Raw genomic sequence first — 22,402 nt, 5'->3', positions numbered from 1 at the left:
GTCACCACAGTGAATCGATAACAGCGAGAGCGCTGCACATTGCCAGCGGTTCACGGAGATTTGCACGCAAAACCTATGAGAAACGAGCGAGAGCGAACGATTCCACGAGCTCTTCCCCCTTCTTTCCCTTCCCGGCGATTTGTCCCAAAACAAAAGGATTTCTGCAAAGTACGATACTTTGTTTTTCAACTTTATTAGCATTCGATCTATCCGCGCCGATTTTTTTTTTACCGTGGCATTTTGTTATAAATTACCAAAAGAACCTGTACATCAGTTTTGCCGAGCTGAATAAAACGACTGATAGGCGTTTATGACAGCCGTCATTCACGTAAACTTTTGTATCCGATATGTAAACTTTCATTCTACACGTAGTGTACTGATCAATATGCACACAACGTCGTACTTGAAGGTTCGTTATAGTATTAATATTCATAGGTGATAGCAACGGGGAACATAAGATTGACATGTACAATAAAAACCAGTAAAAACTATTTAAAAATGATGAGTCCTTGATGCAGTTCACCGACACAGTGAAGGATCAGAATCGTCAATTACAAAACAGATGAACATGATGAAATTATAAAACTTACATGACTTGTCCAATATCGCATGAATCATTAATATCCCTTATTTTTCCTTTGGCTTATGACTGTTAAGTGCAGAAAAGGGGGAAACGGTGAATAATTTGGTACTGGCTGTATGGTCCCGTGGTCAGTTAGCGTGCGTGTTTGTAGGCCTACAAGGCTACATTCACAATGATCACGTCGATGGTCAGAGAACAATTTCCCTCATTCATCTCAATCCTCTCTTATCATGCTTATCATTACATGTATCATGTGTATACCAGGGAGATGGGGTTTAGTGTGTGCATTAACGTGTGCATACAAGGAAAGATAGCCGAGGTATAGGCCTTAGTTTGTGTGTAAGTTCATTGGGCATGTTGGGTCGTCTCTTCGGTCAAGAGCGTGGGTGCTGTGTGCATCATTGCACGGTGCAAGCTTGTGTGTCAAATACGCGCGAAACGACTAATAACAGGCTACAAAAATCACTCGACCATGCTGCCGCTATGCGAATTCGGTGTGCGAAGATTACGTAACTTTCACCGAAATTAACGCTACACCGTAATGACGATTTCTCGTTATTTTACTACACTGCTTATGAGACACAACAAAATATGAAATACATAAAGAATGACAAATACTCTATGAAATACAACATCCATGAAGTAACTGACGACAGTTAATATTCCGAATACAGTAATTTATAACGTGGCTAGTGAAATATTACACAAACACTTTGAAAAGCCACAGACACACTACCTCCAAACCGAACCACGATATACCGTTCGCAAGAACGTAATTGCTTGGATCGATATGGAGTTGGTTATGAGAGTGTGACTATATATTATCAAACACAATACATATGTATTTCATTTGCTTCATGTTGTCTCAATCAGGGAGGCCAAAGTGACGCTGGAAAGCGTAATGTATCCCATTGTTCAATGAGAATGTACGTGTGCGTTCTATCGCCATGGAAACAATCGGATTTAATAAAAATATCCACAAACTTTACTCTTCGCCGTCGCCAATTGCATGAATGATAACCATATAATTGTCTGGTCAGGAACACAAATACTGGTTTGTTTGTCAGTAATTATGATGCTCAACCTTTATCGTATCCTTCCGTCACCTTTTTAGCTCACTAATGAATGTGTTTTGATGTTTTCAGTATCCGAAAACGTCGTCAATGTCGTCATTGCTTTCGTGGTAGCCTACCACTATAGGGAATGTTCAGCCCACGACGCAGAACGGATTCAACTACACAGTAAATGTGTCGAAAATGCCAGTCAATCGAAAGTAAACAGCTGGGAGGTCTTTGTCAAAAAAGTTGGTGAACCGGAACTGCAGTTTCGTCTGGAGTCCAGAGCTGACGAAAAATTGCAAATGCATGTGTGTCGTTTGTACACAGTTTAGGACGAAACTGCCGTCTTGATTCACCAGTTTGTGACAAAGACTTCTTGACTGTTAATTGTCGTGAAAGGGCATTTGACAATATATTTTCTATGTTCTTGAGTCTGTCGTGCGTCGAGGATTGAAAAATCCCTCACATTGTGTTGAGTGATTGATATCATTTGACGTGTTGATCATTCCTCAACGAACGGAAATGGAGTGACTTTGGGTGGTTGATCCATCGCAAAGCACTTCATAACTCGACGTTTGAAATATTGAGTACCGAATAAGATTACATGTCTGCCCTCATGTAAACCGTACTGCTTTTCCCATACAAGATCCTATACCCCTTTATCCTAAATCGGAGCAATCTTTCATCCGCTTTAATGAAATTACAAAATATTAACATGGTTCACCCTCAGTTGATGTGGGACCAGTTTCATAATGAGCTGTGATTAAATGCAACTCAAAAATCAATCAACCCTAAAACGCGCGTTTGATAAGTTGAACATCAAGTTGTGTTCGATAATTTGTGTTGCGTTTGATCGTAATTCTTAAAACCTCGTTCCCGCTGTCGTGCGATCCTTTAAGAAAGCCACGATTGGCCTCCCGTAACTGATTGCGAAAATTTGTGAACCATTCCAAAAAAATATACGATCAATACGATTGCCACTACTGATCTGATACGATCCGTCAAGATCGCTACGACTACTCCACGATTAAGTACGACGTTTGAATCGTGATGCAAATAGTTACAGTGGGAACTTGGTATTATCATGGACCTATTACAAATGGACATTCAACGAGAACATTTCATGGCCACCACCTGTTTCCAGCTGTCAAAATTGCTGTCACACAGTTTACTTTCTCTTTGCGCTTTTTTTACGACGAGCGCCCGGGGCGGTTGACTCGGACATTGACAGTCACCGCCCGATCTCTGGCCCTCTTTCGACCAGATGCGGTCATGTAAGCTCGATTGCTGCGGTCAGGGAAAGTCCCTGCATTACCTATAATGTAATGCGCAATTTATTTCCGGTTTTCAATACATTATTTCACGGTCAATGGTATTATGCAACAGTCCCAGGATAAAATTATTCAGGATTCCATTTGGCATGCCACATTTAAGTTGCCTATCAAATCAATTGCAAATTTACGATCAGATTTCTGAAACATTCCCTCGGTAATAAATTGTGCAAGTGCGTAATCCGGTGATGAATACATTTTAGGACCTGTGATATCGTATATTAGCTCTATGGTGATACTGTAATAATCTACCGATCGTGCCGAATTCAGTCAGACTCTCTCAATCTTTCTACTAGATCATGTGATCAATTACAGGTGCTACTAAAAAAACGACAAGTCAGTACCTTCTGTTTAAACTCTACATCAAATCAAAATCTATTTCTTTTTAAAAATCAATTGCAGTCAATTTGTTGATTTTCTCTCCTTGCTCAATTTCTCAATTCCTCTCAATACATAACTCTCCAAATATGTACATAATACTATCAACATATAGAACCTTCCTTGATTTAAATACAGCTTAAAATCTTTCTTTGTACAAACGCGAATCATACATGATCTGCATATAAAAAGAAATGTCCACGATGAGTGGACTACACAGTCTCCCCTCAACGTGCCAAAGGGTCCTCGGTAATACGCATGAATCAAATGCACCTTGCAGAAGTGCTTCCCATAATATGTCTCCGACGCGTGGCTCACCAACGTCCCTGTATACGCGATACGTGAACCGTCTTCCGAAATGACTGCTTGTCCAAGATGCATCTATCGGCTAGCAATCACGTGCGAAAGGGTACAATTGATCTCCGGATAAACAGGCGGGAAAATCTCCAAATCGAATACAGTGCCCTTCTCTGAGTACAGTCGTTTGGTATTCGAATCTGCAAGCCGATCGCCTTGATCCTCTCGATGACGACGTTTCCGATGGTGAATACGATGGCGAACGCTTGGTCCGATGAGCCTCTCTCAGAGCAGACTTCAGCAGCTTCGTCAAATCCTGGAAAGGGAGATAAAACATGTCATGAGGAGGTAAATACAAAAATAAACTTGTATCATTTTGTCCATTTGTTCTGAAACAATCTCAAATTGAGCCTACAATCAAATTGATTTCTGTTAACAGTATTCATGTGGAGGTGACGTGGCCGAGTGGTCTAGGGCGCCTTTTAACACAGAGAAGACTGCGGTTCGATTCCCGGCGACGGCATCTTGGGGATACATATTAAGGACTGCTCTTTTATCATACTTTAATTAAGTGAAAATACTTATATAATAGTGTGTAACAATGTGTGCGCATTTTAAACGCATTCTTATGTGGCAATTCTTTTTGTATTAAATATCTTGATTTTTAAGCTTTCTTAATTTTGTTTTTCCTTTTCTATCGCATCCTTATGGAAGACTACGACTTCTTGGTGAAATGTCAGAATTGCTTTTCGTATTTTGGCGCCTCGTATCACAATCAACGACACGGCATCACATTAATCATTCATGATCAGGGAGCGCGCAATTTTTATTCTTTAACAGTAAAGGACATTTTTAAGGTTACTGACACTTTTAATAGTTGCTTATGCATGACATAATCCAGTCGTTTATTGACCTCCTTCCTTCACGAATAGATACACTCCATACTGCTTATCCCATTTTCTTCGCTTCTTTTCATGACACAAACAAATGTTTGCTTTAAGTTATTAACACAGGAAGGACACGAAAGCAGACGGTCAGTTATACCGTCATGCCGTGACTAACAACAGTACTACACCATTTGGACTTATGGCGCAACTAATTTATATTACTCATTGCCGTCAATGAAAAGTTCACGCCAAGGTCTCTCGTATAACGTTTTATCCACTCAAATCTCAGATTGACGAAGGTCTATCTTGGGCAGCACTGGCGCGTCATGGAGTATATCACCGATTCTACTCCCAATTAATATCCGAGAAGACGAAAAATCATATCTGTGTTGCTGAATTGTCTTCGTTCTAGTTGTTGAAATGTTATCTTTAATAATTTTGATTCTTTCTTAGAATTTCGTTTTGTCCCGCATTTAGAGCCGGATTAAACAAGTTCTGAATCAGAATAAACCCACTACTTTGGTTTCTTTTTCTCAATGAAAATGAAAATTAAACCAGCTTAAACAAATTCGGAAGAAACTATCTTGTGGTCATGGTAAAAGCCATGTAGAGCATGTGGTCGGGGAATTACGATAACCTGGATTTCATTTCTGCATGGACAACAGAATCTACATACAGACACAGTCTGACCCCTGGACGCCGGGACAATCCTTAAAATTTACTCCAGAAAATTCACGAGAAATCTTAATAGGACATCCACATCAGAGGGTATGAACTCATTGTGAACTTTCACGAAATAACAGGACATGCCAACGACGAGAAACCCGCGCATGAAGAAGACAACCATTGACAGACACCGGCGGAATGTTGTCTCGGCAACATACTGCTTCGTTCAAAACCATACCAAGTAACATGATGAAAAGGCATCTAATCTAACGCTTTGGTTTTCCCCAAGGGCCACCACTGCTTCAACCATCACGCATTATCCTAACTCAAATCGTGTTTTTACTCATACGCGCAATGAAATGCAAGGGAATGTTCGCCGTTTTGAAGAAGAAAAATACAACACACGTGGAAAGATTAACATCTTTCGTCTAGTCCTTGTCAAGTTTGGCTAACTTCAAACGTAAAAGTCTAATTAAAAGCGAACAGCTGAGCTCGACATCTTGGAAATTCCGAAGATAACGATTTTCAATTGATTAGAATCAATATTACTTAGGCAATGCGTGGTTCATTCAAGTTGAATCCGATGTTCGTCTCCCTGCCCCCGCTCTAACCCTTGTACCAAACGTCACAACTAACGTCAAAGGTACACGTATGACTAAAAATAATGATGCCCACCGGTGATTAATAAGACAAAATATCCCAAGGGATTGAACAAAAACGGAAAATGCTTGCACCAGTAGCGTTTTGAGGCATGAAATCTGATGGAGTTGAAAATTGATTCCTTAGAATATCAGAGTTGTTTAATGCAAGTGAGCGAAAAGAAAATATCGATATTTGGCATGTGAGCGGGTTCAATCGACTAAGTATTAGAAGTACTTTGATATTAGTTATGATTTTAAATTTTATATGCAATGAATTACATTTTTTCAATAGATGGGCAAAGATTTCCAATTGCCCGTACCACCGAACAATACGCTGTTGGCTTGTATCAAACTTGCGACATCCTAAAGATATGCAACACGTATTTGTACAAATCCTTCATGATCAATGATTCCTTACATCCGTAGTACAATTGGTGACTTACAAATCAGGGGGAAATTGTTTTGATTGGCTGTTACCGCCTATAAGACTACAAATATTCGAAATAATTATAGTTAATGCCAAATTGAAATATATTAATGATTGTTACAGACCTTGTGACCTACTCAATAGTAATAAGTAAATTTCCAAAAGCAATGTTAAAGACTATGAATTAATGACAACAGACTCTTTGGAATGAGCTAGTGTTTAATCCAGGAACACTGGAATGAGCGCCAGTAAAGCGCCCCCACCACACACACCCCGACACAAACACACCCTCTGGGCGTTGTGGCGTGCGCCTGTAATCCAAGCTGTGGGAAAGTTACAAATCGATGCAGAGGTTCGAGCCCTGGTCACGTCTTTCGGATGGTGACGTTAAAGGTCGGTCCTAGACGTAAATAATCATATCTGATTGATACACATCTGACAAAACTTCAAATACACACACACACACACCCTCGCACACTTTTTTTCCAACACACACCCTTTCATACATGCGCATCCAGTGGCCCAACTCGTGTCTGGTAAGGAAATAGCACTTTTCCATCCGCAGCAAACAAAACAATCGATTTTTCACTATACATGAAAGAAAATTAATACCTAAAAGCCACTTGTTACATTTCCGATCATTGATGTCGATAAACAGTATCGACCAGTATATAGAAAGATCCACCTCGTACGGAATGCCGGAAGGAACATCCCCAAAATGTTATTCAAATTTAAAATCAAGATAGGAATATATCCATAAGGTGAAAGAAGAGCAATATTGATGTACAATACTGTGATCTAGTTGAAACTGTTTAAACAATAATGACAATATTTGGGGCTAACCTCGATTTAGCATCTCGCTATTATGTTAGCTCCAATTACCAAATGTTTTGGTCATATGTGATGTACTATTCCGTGTTATTGTACCTGACTGAGATTTGGTAATAAATTCGATTCATTCAATTCATATCGTTTAGGGCTAAAATAATACCAGTCATACCAACAATTAGTTTGTGGTATCAACGTCGTAGAGAGAAGAATATTATTATTTGGGCATAAATCATCTTACAAGTACACGTGATCAAAATGTTTCATCCAGTGTACGGAACCAGGAGCCCGTTTCATCAAACTTATTGTAGTAACAAATTTGCAATAACAATTAAAAGCTACTGAATTTCTTCAATACAATTGGCCGATGACAATTTTTGTTGGTGGTAGAAATCTTACATTTGTTATTGTAACAAGACTTGGGGGAACGGTTCGCGCATTATTTTCGCAAACGGGAACCATTTTGAGCAATGGTTTAGTCCATGAGATGATGATTTTCAAAGTGGCAGTGGCTTTAACCGAAACAGATGCCTGCTTGTTGGAATATCTCTAAGTATGTCATCATGTCCACCAGCATGGGAAGTGTTTTGGGAACCTCAACGTGAACCTTAAATATGCCCTACCTTTCTGTCACCTTTCATTGTTCAACACAAAAATCCGAATGATACCAAAAAGTTCGGTCATGATTCGATACCAAAAAGTTCGGTCATGATTCTGGAAAGGGCAAATTTTTGTGAAATGTAAGCGTGCCCTATCTTTTTATTCCCATTAGGGATTTGAGTTATCAGACGCCAAAGATATCCGATTTTAAGCGGTTTTTAATATCAGTTGCTCCTTCAGAATGTACCAACTGACGGAAGACGGGCGTGAATGACATTTGTAACAACATGGAGATCCAAAGTTATTGGGGCGGCACTACAGCAGGGTAGGGGCGCCCCCCCTTATGATTTTTGTGAAGAAATTATCTGTTGAAAATAAATTAGGATGAAAGGGAAGATACAAAGAAAGGGAAGAAATGAGCAAAAGAAGAGAGATATAGTTCGTGTAAATTTACCTCCGTAAATCGTAATTTAAAGGTCAAGTCCACCTCAGAAAAATGTTGATTTGAATCAAGAGAGAAAAATCAGACAAGCACAATGCTGAAGATTTCATCAGAATTGGATGTAAAATAAGAAAGTTATGACATTTCAAAGTTTCGCTTATTTTTAACAAAAATATGAACGAGCCAGTTACATCCAAATGAGAGAGTTGATGATGTCACTCACTCACTATTTCTTTTGTTTTGTATTGTTTGAATTATACAATATTTCAATAAATGTTTTTACGAATTTGACAATTAGGACCTCCTTGCCTGAAGCACAAAATGTTAAAATAATGGAATTCCACGTGTTCAGGGAGGAATGAAACTTCATTTCACATGACAATGACGAGAAAATCAAAATATTTCATATTTCAAACAATAAAAAAACAAAAGAAATAGTGAGTGAATAACATCATCGACTCTCTCATTTGGATGTATAGCTGGCTCGTTCATATAACTTTTTTGTGAAATGAAGCGAAACTTTGAAATGTCATAACTTTCTTATTTTACATCCGATTTTGATGAAATTTTCAGTGTTATGCTTGTCGACTTTTTCTCTTTTTATTCAAATCAAGTTTTTGTTGGGGTGGACTTGTCCTTTAACCGAGACAAAACATATAGCCAGACCGCATTGTCCCTTTTTAAAGTACCCCGACGCTGCCTATACTCCTCCTGTCCCCATTCAACCAAATGGACACCTCTGGGGAGCGTTTCATGAAAGGACTTGTCGGACGTTTTATCCGACAAGTTCTGTTTTATCCGATAGTTACCATATAGTAACAGTACTTCTTAGCCGATACAAATCACGAAAATTTGTCAGATATGACAACTTGTCGGACGAAAATGTTGATGAAACGCCCCCCCCCCCCCCCCCGTCTCCATTTTAGTCAAAACTGATGATCTCTGAGTGAAAATATTCAACATACTCGATATTCAAGATAGATTCAAATTGCTATTCAGAATGTTTACTAATCCTATACGATGCTATACTTCATCCACACTGACTATCCCGTTTATAGTTATATGATTTTGGTAAGTTGTATTGATCTTGAAATCATTTCCACTCAAATGTTATCAGTTTTGAATTAAACGGAGGCCGGAGGTGCCTATTTGGTTGTATGGGGAAGCAGGGGCGTAGTCAGTTAGTGAGATAACTATGTACGCACATACGTCACATGCAAGCAACTGCCCCTTTTGTAATGTGTTGTGACTTGGTTTCATAAAATGGTTTGATGTGACTTTTTTTCATGAAACCCCTGATGAAATAATGTATGTGATGATATTTTGACCAGACAGATACAGTCATCTTAAATCCCTTTCTCTTTTTGAGAAAATGGCATCTTGTGGATTTTTTTTTTGCATCCAAAGAAATGGGTGAGCTGCTCGCATTTGAAGTCAATTTTTTTATTATTTTTTTTCGCTATCCCAAACTAGGTTATTAATGGAGTTTCGCCATATTTATTTCAATATGTTTGAATCATTCTTAATAATCGAGGCTAAAGTGCAGCGTACAAGATTTGAATAAAGGTGAAGGTTGTCTGATGATTTTGAAAATGACATTCGAAAAAACCCTTGCCATTGCCTCCATCCAGACATATCAGGCCAGACAGCTTATTTACCGATGAAAACACAATATCATATCGTTTATCTCATTTTATAAAGGTATATAAGACTTCGAGGCAAAGATAGGTCGGAGCTGCCAATCGTTATTCGTTTTTTGCATCATGGCACAATTACCAATGAAGGGTTTCATCAAACATTGTCTAGCTATGAACATGTAGGCCGGGTATTGGGGTTTTCAGGTCGGGTATTAACGTCCTGACATGATCGACCTATCACTTTACAGCCCAATGAACGCTCGAGATGATCTCCTTCAATGCAAGCCTGATATAATTATCCCCAGACATGCTACACCGTCTCGGTCGCATCTTCATATTCAACAACTTTCTTTAGAAAATGCAAACTTAGCTATATATAATGTGGCAAAGGAGTTTATGAAAACATTACTCAATCATAAGCGAAAGCGAGTCCAGCTTGTATTACAATATACCATTCTAAAACAGCGAGAGGTCGTGATATTTTAGACGGGTATATATCAACGATTCCAATATTTGATTATTCGGATAAAAATAAATCATTCGATCCCCCAGTAACTGTGAGCAATTGTCAGCTACGTGAGCTCATTTCACTTTTGACGTTGATTCGCGGACGAAAAATAAGACTTTTCTTTGACTAAATTTTATCTGGGAGTAGACGTAAAATCAAGCAAAATATATTTTAGGAATACTACTCTATCCTAAAAAGATTCAACTTCGTATCAGACGGGGGGGGGGGATTTACATTGACGAGTGGATACCATGCGCGACCAAAAAAAAAACACGTAAAAAGGATGTCTTTTTCAAGATAAGGCACTTTAAGTACGTAACGTGATAAGGGTGTCAAAACCCTCAAATAATGAATAAGGGTATCTATTTTAATGGGATAGCTACGTGTTTAGGGTCATATTTGTGAGGGTGTAAAAAAGACAAAATGTTTTTTTTATAAAGGATGTACTTTTTGCCCCAACAGTCAACGTGTTTAGAGTCCGATTTGCGCGTGGTGTGGGAGGTGGGCCGTACTCTAAACCCAATTATGTATGTAAAGGTAAAACCGACGTCTGACATATAACGATTAAAATATCGCTGTACTTGTTTAAGGGTTCAATTCAGGGAATACTTGCCAAGGACATCGTTTTGTTTCCAATAATTTTATGGCATTTTATGGGTAGGGTTTCATACGCAATACTTGTTAAGGGATGCGTTTTCAGAATATGGAAAGTACTTGTTTAGAGTGCTTTCCAAGACCCCATGGTCGCGCATGGTATCCACTCGTCAATGGAAGTGCCCCCCCCCCGAGGTGGTCTCAGAGCGTTTCAGCCTAATTTTATATTTACAAAATAGGATTCTACCCTACTTGCACCCCCAAAATACAAATTAAGTTGTACCTGTAGAATTTTAAACTAATTTTGAGTCACATTATTTTATTTTTGTAGGGTCGCTCGCTTTGCTCTATCGCAATTTTTTCAAAAATGGTGTATAATATCCGACAATCAATCCCCTCATAATGGTTGCATCATTTATTAGGTTTACTGAATAAACTACAACTCCTTTTATTACTACTATTGTATTTGTTGACTAATTGTGCCTTCCATGTTCCAAATATGGTGAAAAAAATATACGGAAAAAAGGTCTAAAAATTGATACTTACACTATTGTTTTCCAGAAGATGATGCATGTTTGGAATGACGATAAATGGTTTATTGTCCTCGTCGAGAGCGATTATTTTAAATCCTCTAGGCAACTTGATTTCACCGTCATCTTGAATCAGAGGAAGCGATGGGGATGTGCTATTACTCGCAGCTGTGACATGATGCTCTTCATTTTCGACTTGGTGGTCGGGATTGATAGGGAGCGTTTCAGAGGATGACGACGACGACGTTGAGTCTGATGATGAAGGCTGATTGTGACCGCCTCGTCTGTCTAATGACATCGAACCTCTGTGTTTAGCATGACCGGCTGAGGCAAGATTGACGGCGGGGATGATGAGGACTGTCCCGATGCTGATCAATAGCCACTGACAACGTATGCTGGTGGTCGGCATCGTGGTTGATTACGTAACCAGGATCCTGAAGAAACCGTTGTTTTTTCAAATCAGAGGTTCCAAAGCGGTCTGTTTGCAATGAAATAAAAGTGAAATTGAATTCATTGAGTGTTTTCATAATTTCATTGTTGGATTGCAATATGTATTACACTGTAAAAATTGTGGTGTTAAAACTGACACCAACTGGTGTTAATAGAGGACCACACCCTGAGGTGTTAACATTACACCCTAGAGATTGAACATGACACCAAAGAGTGTAAATGTAACAACCAAAGGTGTTGTAATAACACCTACAGGTGTAAAACTAACACCACCCATTTAACACCGGTGTAAAATAACTGGTGTGGTCCTCTAATTACACCGGTTAACACCAGTTTTTGCTTTGTACATTTCATGATCATGACATTTATGAACCTAGTCCGCAGGGTAGTGTGGTCTAGTGGTTGGAATATTTGACTCGTGGTCGTGAGGTTGTGGGCCATCGTCAAAGACCCAAGAGTTGTTTATGTTGTCTTGTGGAGCATTGTGGCACAGTGGATAAGTCTTCGGACTTTGAAACAGAGGGTCGTGGGTTCTAATCCCAGGCATGGCGTAATTTTCTTCGACAAGAAATCCACATTGTGCTGCACTCGACCCAGGTGAGGTAAATGGGTATTCTTTGAAATGCCACCGCGCTGAAAAGGCTGCGGGGCTAAAGCCATGGTAATAATATTCAATTAAATGCATAGGAACGCATTTGGCGGTGAAATGCCCTATATAAGCATGTTGGTATTATTATTATGAGTCTGATAATAAGACAGATTCACTTATAGACCAAGAATGTTTCCTAAGTAACTGGTTATACCAGCTTGGCGTTGTGCAACAGAAAGCCGTCCTGCCCAGTTTCTACTAGAGTAACCGTGTTACAGAAACAGAAATAATTTGCCTTGATATTCTTCAGATAGTGCATTCATTACACAACTTACAGGGAAAGGGTAATAAGGGTCACTTACTGATTAAAAATTCAATGAATATCCGATCCATGAGTTCCATGAAAATAATGCGCGGATTTATGGGGGCGTGCAGGGATCGTTGGTGTCGGGCGTCATTCGCCGTGACCTTCACCCTGCTTCCTCTTCGTTCAGGTATGACACATTTTTTTTATCAAAATTGTATTTATGTTTGTCCATATGATATGATTTTAACGTTACATAGTCAGTATGATTACAAGCAGTATATTTGATGGAAGAAATGTAATTTAAGACCAAGAAGGTGTTATGTAATAGCTAGATAGTATGACTTAGATTCAATAAATCAGAGAATTCCATGTGCGTGCCCGTATTCGTGGCACCGGGTGAATGCTCAGATGCGCGTTTTGACCATTTGATCTCTTTGTGTACTAACATTGTATGTCACGACCAGGAATGGCGCCTTTGTATATCCATAATTGTTGCTAGAGACTGAACCGTAATAGCAAGTTTAAATAACACAGAGTTATTCTGTTGAGCTAACAGTTTCGAAGCCAAGACTTTAAAAATGAAATATGAACGTCCAAATCCCCCCCCCCGAAAAAAAAATACATCGAGGTCTTTCCCGCTTTGTAAAGGAACATTCGATGGGAGCTATATTTCAGACTGTGAGGGTAATGAGGGGGAGGCTCGGGGTGGAGGGGGTCACATATGGCAAAATCACATAGGTCGACTTTAGTTTCAGACATTGCCTTAACTGCTTAAATAGAAAACATGTATCGTTCCAGGTGAATACAATTGATTAAAACGATAACTTTGCTCCAATCGTAATTTCTCATCTTTGCTCCGAATGTAGTTCGGGTCAAGTCGCCAAAAAAGACACTTCCGACATGGCCATGGCGTTTTCCTTGGCAAAATATTTAAAGTCTATGTTTGAAAAAATGACAAATAAAGATAACAAAAATCTCGATGATTGAACAAACTTGACAATGGTTATCGTAGATGGCCTTGAGATCACAATCTCATGAGTGAATACTATCCTTTCCATTTTACTGTCTTGAGTGTATTTTGGTAATAATGATTATATTTGAATGGTTGCGGGTCCTTTTCTCGATTTATGACCCTCTCGATATACCCTCAAAAGTGTGAAAAGTTGTGATAACACTAAGAGGCATTTCACCGTCGCAACGGGGGAGGCAGACAATGATCCACCGCATAAAAAAATAGTTGACATTGAAAAGAAAATGCGTCCTGACGTTGAACTTTCCCTATCAATCACAGGAGTGTGATGGGGTATTTTTAGATGTGGTTACATATTTGTGGATTGAAAAGGGCGCGAGTAAGCGACCTCACGAACGCCATATTTTGGCGGGATAGAAGCCCACGAGGACGGAGTTCTTAACACCTTGACTTGAACAACCCTCGGGACAACCCTACCATGCCTACAGGAAGGCAAGTCAATGATCCTTAAAAAAAACTACAGGTGGTCATCGGACACGTCCGCCACGTGTCTATGCCAATACCAACAATATCCTAAAGATCATTGTGATGCAACTGATTGATACTGATCATGAAACATCTCTCTGCATGATCTTCGTGTCAATTCAGTCTGAGGCTAGGTGCCAAAAGAGAATCACGCGCGAAAATCTTTTCTTATACATTCAATACGATGTGTTTAGCTTCTTACAATTTTCAAAGGCGTGAAATGAATGGAGGGAGGAGAAACATTTTAATTTCAAACTCCCGATTGTACCAAAGTCTGCTAAAGGCTTATGCCGACATTTGGCTAATTAAGATCTTATTTGACCTCAAGAATCAATATCGTACGGCAGCACCAGTCTGCACACGCAACACAGCCACATTTCTATGATAACTAAACCAAAATTGTTTCGAGCCCTTTCCAAATGTTAGGTTTCACCTAAAAAGTTAGTTGTATCAGTGTCTTTCTCGCTTCGTTAACGTAACCGGACAGTACTCCTCTGCGTATAAACAATCTTCTAGAGATTATATTGGAGAAGAACTACATCTCGAATGACCCCCGCGCCGCCGCCCACTGGAACAACTTACAAGGAACACAATTCCTCCAAAGACACCATGCAGTCACAGGAGAAGTTGTCCGAGATACCCTGCTAAATTGAAATTGAGCTGTTACACAATCTATCATCTCGCTCAAGGACTGGGAAAACATTTACGACATCCACCCAATCAAACTTGGACAAGAGCCAATGAAATTGATTGGTACGATGAGTCTTAATCTGACCCCTGCTGACTGTCTCTTAAATCAAGCAAGAGTGACAGAACCAATACAGATAATGTAGATTAAAGGACAAGTCCACCCCAACAAAAACTTGATTTGAATAAAAAGAGAAAAATTCAACAAGCATAACACTGAAAATTTCATCAAAATCGGATGTAAAATAAGAAAGTTATGACATTTCAAAGTTTCGCTTCATTTCACAAAAAAGTTATATGAACGAGCCAGCTACATCCAAATTAATGAGAGAGTCGATGATGTTATTCACTCACTATTTCTTTTGTTTTTTATTGTTTGAAATATGAAATATTTGTATTTTCTCGCCATTGTCATGTGAAATGAAGTTTCATTCCTCCCTGAACACGTGAAATTCCATTATTTTAACATTTTGTGCTTCAGGCAAGGAGGTCCTAATCGTCAAATTCGTAAAAATTGAAATATTGTATAATTCAAACAATACAAAGCTAAAGAAATAGTGAATGAGTGACATTATCAACTCTCTCATTTGGATGTAACTGGCTCGTTCATATAACTATTTTGTTAAAAATAAGCGAAACTTTGAAATGTCATAACTTTCTTATTTTACATCCAATTTTTATGAAATCTTCAGCATTGTGTTTGTCTTATTTTTCTCTATTGATTCAAATCAACATTTTTCTGAGGTGGACTTGACCTTTAAAGGCACCATGACGAGGCCAATTGACTTGTAAAGCACCAGCCTGGTTTAAGTCTTACTGAATATCCAAACTGCAGCGGATTAATTATCCATAATGCAACATTTTGATCATCCCATCTAGTCTCATTATGGTAATGTAGCTTAGTTTTGTTTTCAGTAAGTATAGAAAAATTCACACACACACACACAAAATGATAATTTACAAATGTACACACTTGGGTAAAAGAGGTATATTTACGTATTAATTTTGATTATTGAAATAATGGCTCTCAAGGGGGGCACGGGTTGGGTGTGCCCCCCCCCCTCTGGATTCGCCAGTGACTAGAGAAACGTTTCTTATCTTCTGAATTATGAATATTTTTTATCGTTTTATTAAAAGGCATATTCTTGAATTCCGGGTATTTTATCAACTACAAAGTAATTGGCGTTTGGCTATAGCGTTTCTTTGAATAACGAAACTTCCCCCAAATATCCTTAAAAAAAACCACGTACACAATACCAAGTTATTGCGAAATCATTATCAAACGTGGTTAAAAGGTATCATTGAATCATATAAAGTATGGGCAAAATATCCTTCATCAAAGATTATCATGGTAATTCTAGATGGCATGCACACTATCAACTTTTTTTTTGTTATTTGCTAAACATCAGCAGTGCCTCTAATCGCCGTTATAATTACTACCGTATACGAAAAAAAATCGTCTCAATTCGATCAGCTATGTAATTATTGAACCTTCTCTGGCATTTGTGACGACATCTATTTGTCAGTGACGAAACGAACGACATTTAACTCACGACGTTGTCGAATGAAAGATTTAAAAACGGAAAACAATCTTTTCACAAAATGAACGCGTATATCATCCCCTTTCCATCAGCCTATCGACTTACTACGTCACATTTGATATATACCAATGATCAGGGCTCGACACTAGCGGCGGTCCGACGGTCCCAGACCGGTAAAAATCGCCGTCGGGCCAGTAGATTTTCAAAAAAAGGAAGATTTACTGGACCGACATGACCAGTAAAAAATATCATTGTCGGGCCAGTAATTTTTCAAAAAAACAGCAAGATTTTAAGTGTCCGACATGACCAGTAATAAAAAGCATTGTTGGGCCAATAACTACTCCAGAAATGGTCAAATTCACTGCAAACCATTCCCCCCCCCGATAAATTCTATCATTCACACACAGAATACACACAGAATGAATCGCACGTAATTGCTACTAGAGCAGATACAGTGTACATATGTAGCTAGCTAGCTAGCCACACAACTCACGTGGTAATTTCTTTACTGGCTACGCGAACGAAGCTTGGCTAAACTCTGGCAGAAATCTCTCACAGAACTGTCAAAATTCACGGTTCATACTCATGAAAGGCTCTTATAATGTCCATATTTCCTAAAAATTGGAGTAACTCTGTCATCTGTAAGCAGTAAAAGGGTACATTTTCACTTCTGTTTGGTTCAAACAGATCGGGTTTCGGGTGGTATCGTCTGTATACATATTTATAGCCCCACATATGCATTTATGTGTGTGTTGATACACTTGGTTTCTGACTTTCTTTCGTAGCTATTTTAATTGAGCCAAAAAAGAAACATAATTTATGATAATAGTTTTATCTTTCTTCCTCTGTTTTCTTCCCTTCTTTCTTTTCAATCTTTCTTTATTTCTTTCCTTCCTTCTTTCCTCCCTTCTTTCCTCCCTTCTTTCCTTCCTTCTTTCCTTCCTTCCATCCTTTCTTTCTTTCCCTCTTTCCTTACTTTCCTTCATTCCTTCCATCCTTTCTTTCTTTCTTCCTTCTTTCCTTACTTCTTTCCTTCCTTCCTTCCATCCTTTCTTTCTGACTTTCCTTCCTTCTTTCCTTACTTCTTTCCTTCTTTCCTTCTTTCTTTCTTTCTTTGCTTCTTTCCTTCCTTCTTTACTTCCTTCTTTCTTTCTGACTTACCTTCCTTCTTTCCTTCCTTCTTTCCTTACTTCTTTCCTTCCTTCTTTCCTTACTTCTTTCCTTCCTTCTTTCTTTCCTTCCTTCTTTCTTTCTTTTTTTTCTTTCCTTCCTTCTTTCTTCCTTCTTTCCTCCCTTCTTTCCTCCCTTCCTTCCTTTCTTTCTGACTTTCCTTCCTTCTTTCCTTCCTTCCATCCTTTCTTTCCTTCTTTCCTTACTTCTTTCCTTCCTTCCTTCTTTCCTTCCTTCCTTCTTTTTCCTTCTTTCCTTCCTTCTTTCTTTCCTTCTTTCCTTCCTTCTTTCCTTCCTTCCTTCTTTCTTTCTTCCTTCTTTCTTTCTTTCTTACTTTCTTCGTTTCTGTCTTGCTTTCTTTTTGTCCTTCATTCCTTCGTTTTACGGGGGGGGGGGGGGGTGGGTGGGTCACGAAAGGCTAGAAAAATAAACTTGCGCCTTTTTTTAATGTTTTCTTTATTTTTTGGGACCAGTAGATTTTAGGTTCGGACCAGTAAAAATTTGAAAAACTGGGTATCTACTGGTCCGACATGAATAGGTTGGACCAGTAGAAAAAATGGGTTAGTGTGGAGCCCTGCCAATGATCTGTGGATTTACTTAACTACCACGTCACGAAAAAAAAATCGTTTTCGTACATCACGTCTATATTAAATTCGATGCTTTAACCGTATTAATCTAATTGTATTTTAATATCCGGATTATCTTTCATCAAATATCCATGTATCATCGGAGTATTTTGCCCCAAGAGTGTAACAACCTCGTTTTGTGGGATATGGCGTCGATAGCCAACTGTTATTGACGATGGCATACGGGGATAAAAATTGAAGATGTCAATGGTTATTGGCATCAGTCGTGTCAAATTATCAACTGATTTATTAAAAAAGAAGGAAATGTACCAACGATTGACCTACAGATAGCATGCATTGTTTGCAATCGTTCGATGACTTATTATACCCCTATTAACATTAAAGACGCATTTTGCTACAGATATGAATATATCAGGGCCGGAAAATCATCGACAAAAAGGCGGCCACGTCAGTTATAAAGCTACGCGTACTCCACCAGCCGCTGTGCATAATAAGATGTGATTTACTTTTCCCATCCGATGATCCGACCCTAAATAAATAATAACCTAGAAAATAGAGGGTCCAAGTTTATAATATATGTCTTTGGTACATTAATATTATGTCTCTGAAGGGATCGAACCCAAGACCTAATTTTCATCATGAGGCGGATCCTAAACCACTGGGCCACCATGCCTATAGCCCTGCTGGGAAGACACAGAGTCACAGAGTGTGATCACAGTGTGTTCACTGTTCACATTGTGGAGTATGTGAAAATATTATTCACCATGTTAAAATGCTTAAATTCAACATTGTGGAGATATTTTCACACTGTGGATACATCGACAGTGTGACTGATCACAGGGTGTTCACATAGTGGAAAATGTGGAAATATTATTCACACTGTTAAAATGCTTAAATTCAGTTTGGAGATATTTTCACACTGTGGACACCTGGACAGTGTGACTGATCACGGTGTGTTCACATAATGGAAAATGTGGCAATATTATTCACACTGTTAAAATGCTTAAATTCAACAGTGTGGAGATATTTTCACACTGTGGATACCTCGACAGTGTTATTGATCACAGTGTGTTCACATAGTGGACTGTGTGAAAATATTATTCACACTGTTAAAATGCTCAAATTAAACACTGTGGATACCTCGACAGTGTTACAGATCACAGTGTGTTCACATAGTGGACTGTGTGAAAATATTATTCACACTGTTAAAATGCTCAAATTTAACAGTGTGGAGATCTTTTCACACCGTGTATACCTCGACATTGTTACTGATCACAGTGTGTTCACATAGTGGACTGTGTGAAAATATCATTCACACTGTTAAAATGCTCAAATTCAACAGTGTGAAGATTAATTTGACACTGTTGACACCTCGATTGTAGGCCCAATGACTGTTCACAATGGGTTCACATGACATGCATGGTCGACGATGTGATTCACGCTGTTGAAATGCTCAAATTTAACAGCATGAAGGTGATTTCATGCTATGTTCCACACTGTGGGAGCTGTGTTCTTTCCATTTTAAGGGTTGGCTTGAAGTTGCCTTTAAACACTCTTTAACCCCTGAGAGTACATTGGATTACCTTCACGTCATAATGTATTCTGTTCAGATTTGTAACAGGTGTCGGATAACCAACGTCATCTCTCTTAGTTTTTGCGATTCAATGACATTGTCTCCAGACTTGCGATAAATGGATGTCATAATATAAGCAACATTATGAAATCAGCATGTCAGTCTTCGTATTTTTTTATGGGGAATTGAAATAATTTATAGAAGCATTTACCCTTCCTGCAGAGGCAAAACGAGTATATGAACGATTTCGTTCAATGAAAAAAAAAATCCGGTCTGCTCTTTTTTTTTTCACGTGAAGCATATTGTTTATTGATAAAGCCTTATTTTATTTTTATTTTAAGGACCCGATAGCTCAGTCAGTAGAGCGGGGGGTTTGGGATTCCGGTGACCCGGGTTCGATTTCCACTTGGTGCACTAGTGCCCTTTGGTAAGGCATTAGTCTTCATTACCAGGTCCCTCGGAGATGACCTTAAGCCGTTGGTCCCCTCAGGCCCCTGGTATTACACTTACACATATCTTACATTTTTCTCCGGTAAGTTTAGTATGTCATAGTCATTGCAATTTTTAAAACTGCTTTTCCTTTCAATTCACTGACCTACTTTGATTTGCCTCGTCTGGAAAACTGTCGACATTAGTATCCATCACAGAATTTTCAAATTTACACAGGCTTGGTCCGTTTTATATAAAGCCCAACTAGTGCAATCTTCAAAATAATTGTATATATATATATATATATAATCAAACTAAATGAAGAATAGTCAAAGAATGCTCAAATATTCGACAAATATTCCACTTTAAGTAGTTTCGTCTTTAATTCCTCAGAAAGTTATTTATATATATATATATATATATATATATATATATATATATATATATATATATAAATCTAAATACAGAATATATGATACAGGTTTATTGGACTATGAGTGGAGAAATACAACAAAATTTTTTAAAGAAAATCTGATGCCGTTCGCCGTTTGTGTGTTGTCTTTAAAAGCTGTTGATGGCTTTTAAGTCATACACAGAAGATATAAATCTCAAAATATCATAACAAAAATACAATTCATTCGTAATGTATCTGCTTGCTGCCAAAGTTACCCCATCCCCTCCGAATATCGAATTACTAAAATTTATAGTTAGGTTTCCTTACCCAGTATGTGCCATGTGGTATATCATGTATATGGTTCGATAATATTATCAGTACAATCTTTTTAAAGTATCACTCCCTCACTTCCCTACGCACCCCCCTTCCCGATATCAATCCCTTCTCATTCTAGGACAAAATGGGGGAAATGAATATCAAGAAGTCCCCATGTACCGGTTCAACTTACCAGTTATATGACGAGATATCCACGTGTACCGGTCTCTCCAAACGCGCGAGTAAACCCACGTGGAGTGCAATAGTAGTATTGTTGACCAACAAACTCCGAGCCAAAACAACTCTGAGAATTCACAGCTTCAGATCGATGCAACCTCTCTATCAAACTTGCAGCAAAGTATGAGCTTTCGATCAATCTTTCCCTCCCAATTCCTCACAAGTTGGATGAAGATGGTATAGTAAAGATTGAAAAAGATGTAGGTTTGGTGGTGATGCTTTGTGATGTCTAAAAAAGATAGCGATTGCTCTTCGAAATTGAAAGAAAATCTAACTGATGCCGTTTGCAGGCTGGGAGACGAATTTATGGGTAATCGGGTGGGCGGGGCCACTACTGTTCATTGACCCGGTTGCCTGAACATCCAGCCAATCAGCGTTAAGTTGTTGTGTATAGTACCGGGGACTGTGATCGCCCATTCACAATATTTATTTGGATGCTGTCTGTGAATGCAGACAGTCTTGTAATCGGTCTACTTTCGTGACAGGGGGTGAGGTGAAGACGGGGGGGGGGGGGGGGGGGGGGTGTTGCATTGGTAGAGGGGTGTGAGCGAGGGAGCGGAGTGAATGTAATTTAAAGGGAGCCTTTCATTTTCAGTAAGTTTTTATTGAAGGTAAGAACAAAAATGAGGTAGCAAATGAAAGCCGAATCATCCCCAGCCTACCCACGTAAACAATATACATCAGCCCCACTTTTCACGGGCTTTGAAATGTATCAAATAAGTGTATCAATTGATCAATAATTTGTAATTTAACATGCCCACTTGCCCAGGGTACACGGCCGCTTAAAATTGAATTAGGAATTTTAATCAATGCTCAAACACACAACAAGTGACAATTAATTTGACGTGTAAAAAGTCAATGCTACTTTTAGGACATGAATGCAATTAAAAATCAATTCTCACTCATTAGTTGTCGGGTAAAACTACGTCATCTTGGCAATCAAAATACGGTGACCTGGTTTACTTAAAGGGATGGTCCAGGCTGAGAATATTTATATCTAAATGAATAGAGTAAAATTCGCAGAGCAAAATGCTGAAAACTTCATCCAAATCGGATAACAAATAATAAACAAAGTTATTGAGTTTTAAAGTTTATCAATATTTTGTGAAAACAGTTATGCACATCATCATGAATATTCATTAGATTGGCTGATGATGTCACATCCCCACTTTCACTTTTCTTATGTTATTACATGAAATCATAAATGTTTCATTATTTCGT

General features: G+C 38.6%; 1 protein-coding gene across 1 annotated transcript; it reads right to left on the bottom strand.

Moving 5' to 3' along the window:
- Window positions 1-2,843: 2,843 nt before the first annotated feature.
- Window positions 2,844-21,459, bottom strand: LOC121423124. The gene is made up of 3 exons (XM_041618413.1): window positions 21,138-21,459; window positions 11,424-11,885; window positions 2,844-3,963 (listed from the first exon to the last, which is right to left on the bottom strand). The coding sequence occupies exons 2-3, from the start codon at window positions 11,814-11,816 to the stop codon at window positions 3,739-3,741; spliced, it is 618 nt and encodes a 205-aa protein (XP_041474347.1). The 5' UTR covers window positions 11,817-11,885; window positions 21,138-21,459; the 3' UTR covers window positions 2,844-3,738.
- Window positions 21,460-22,402: the final 943 nt, after the last annotated feature.

Source organism: Lytechinus variegatus, chromosome 10 (genome assembly GCF_018143015.1).
Source record: "Lytechinus variegatus isolate NC3 chromosome 10, Lvar_3.0, whole genome shotgun sequence".
In the NCBI taxonomy this organism is placed as follows: domain Eukaryota; kingdom Metazoa; phylum Echinodermata; class Echinoidea; order Temnopleuroida; family Toxopneustidae; genus Lytechinus; species Lytechinus variegatus.
The sequence above is the reverse complement of the archived record's forward strand: the minus strand, read 5'-3'. Positions and strand labels throughout refer to the sequence as shown.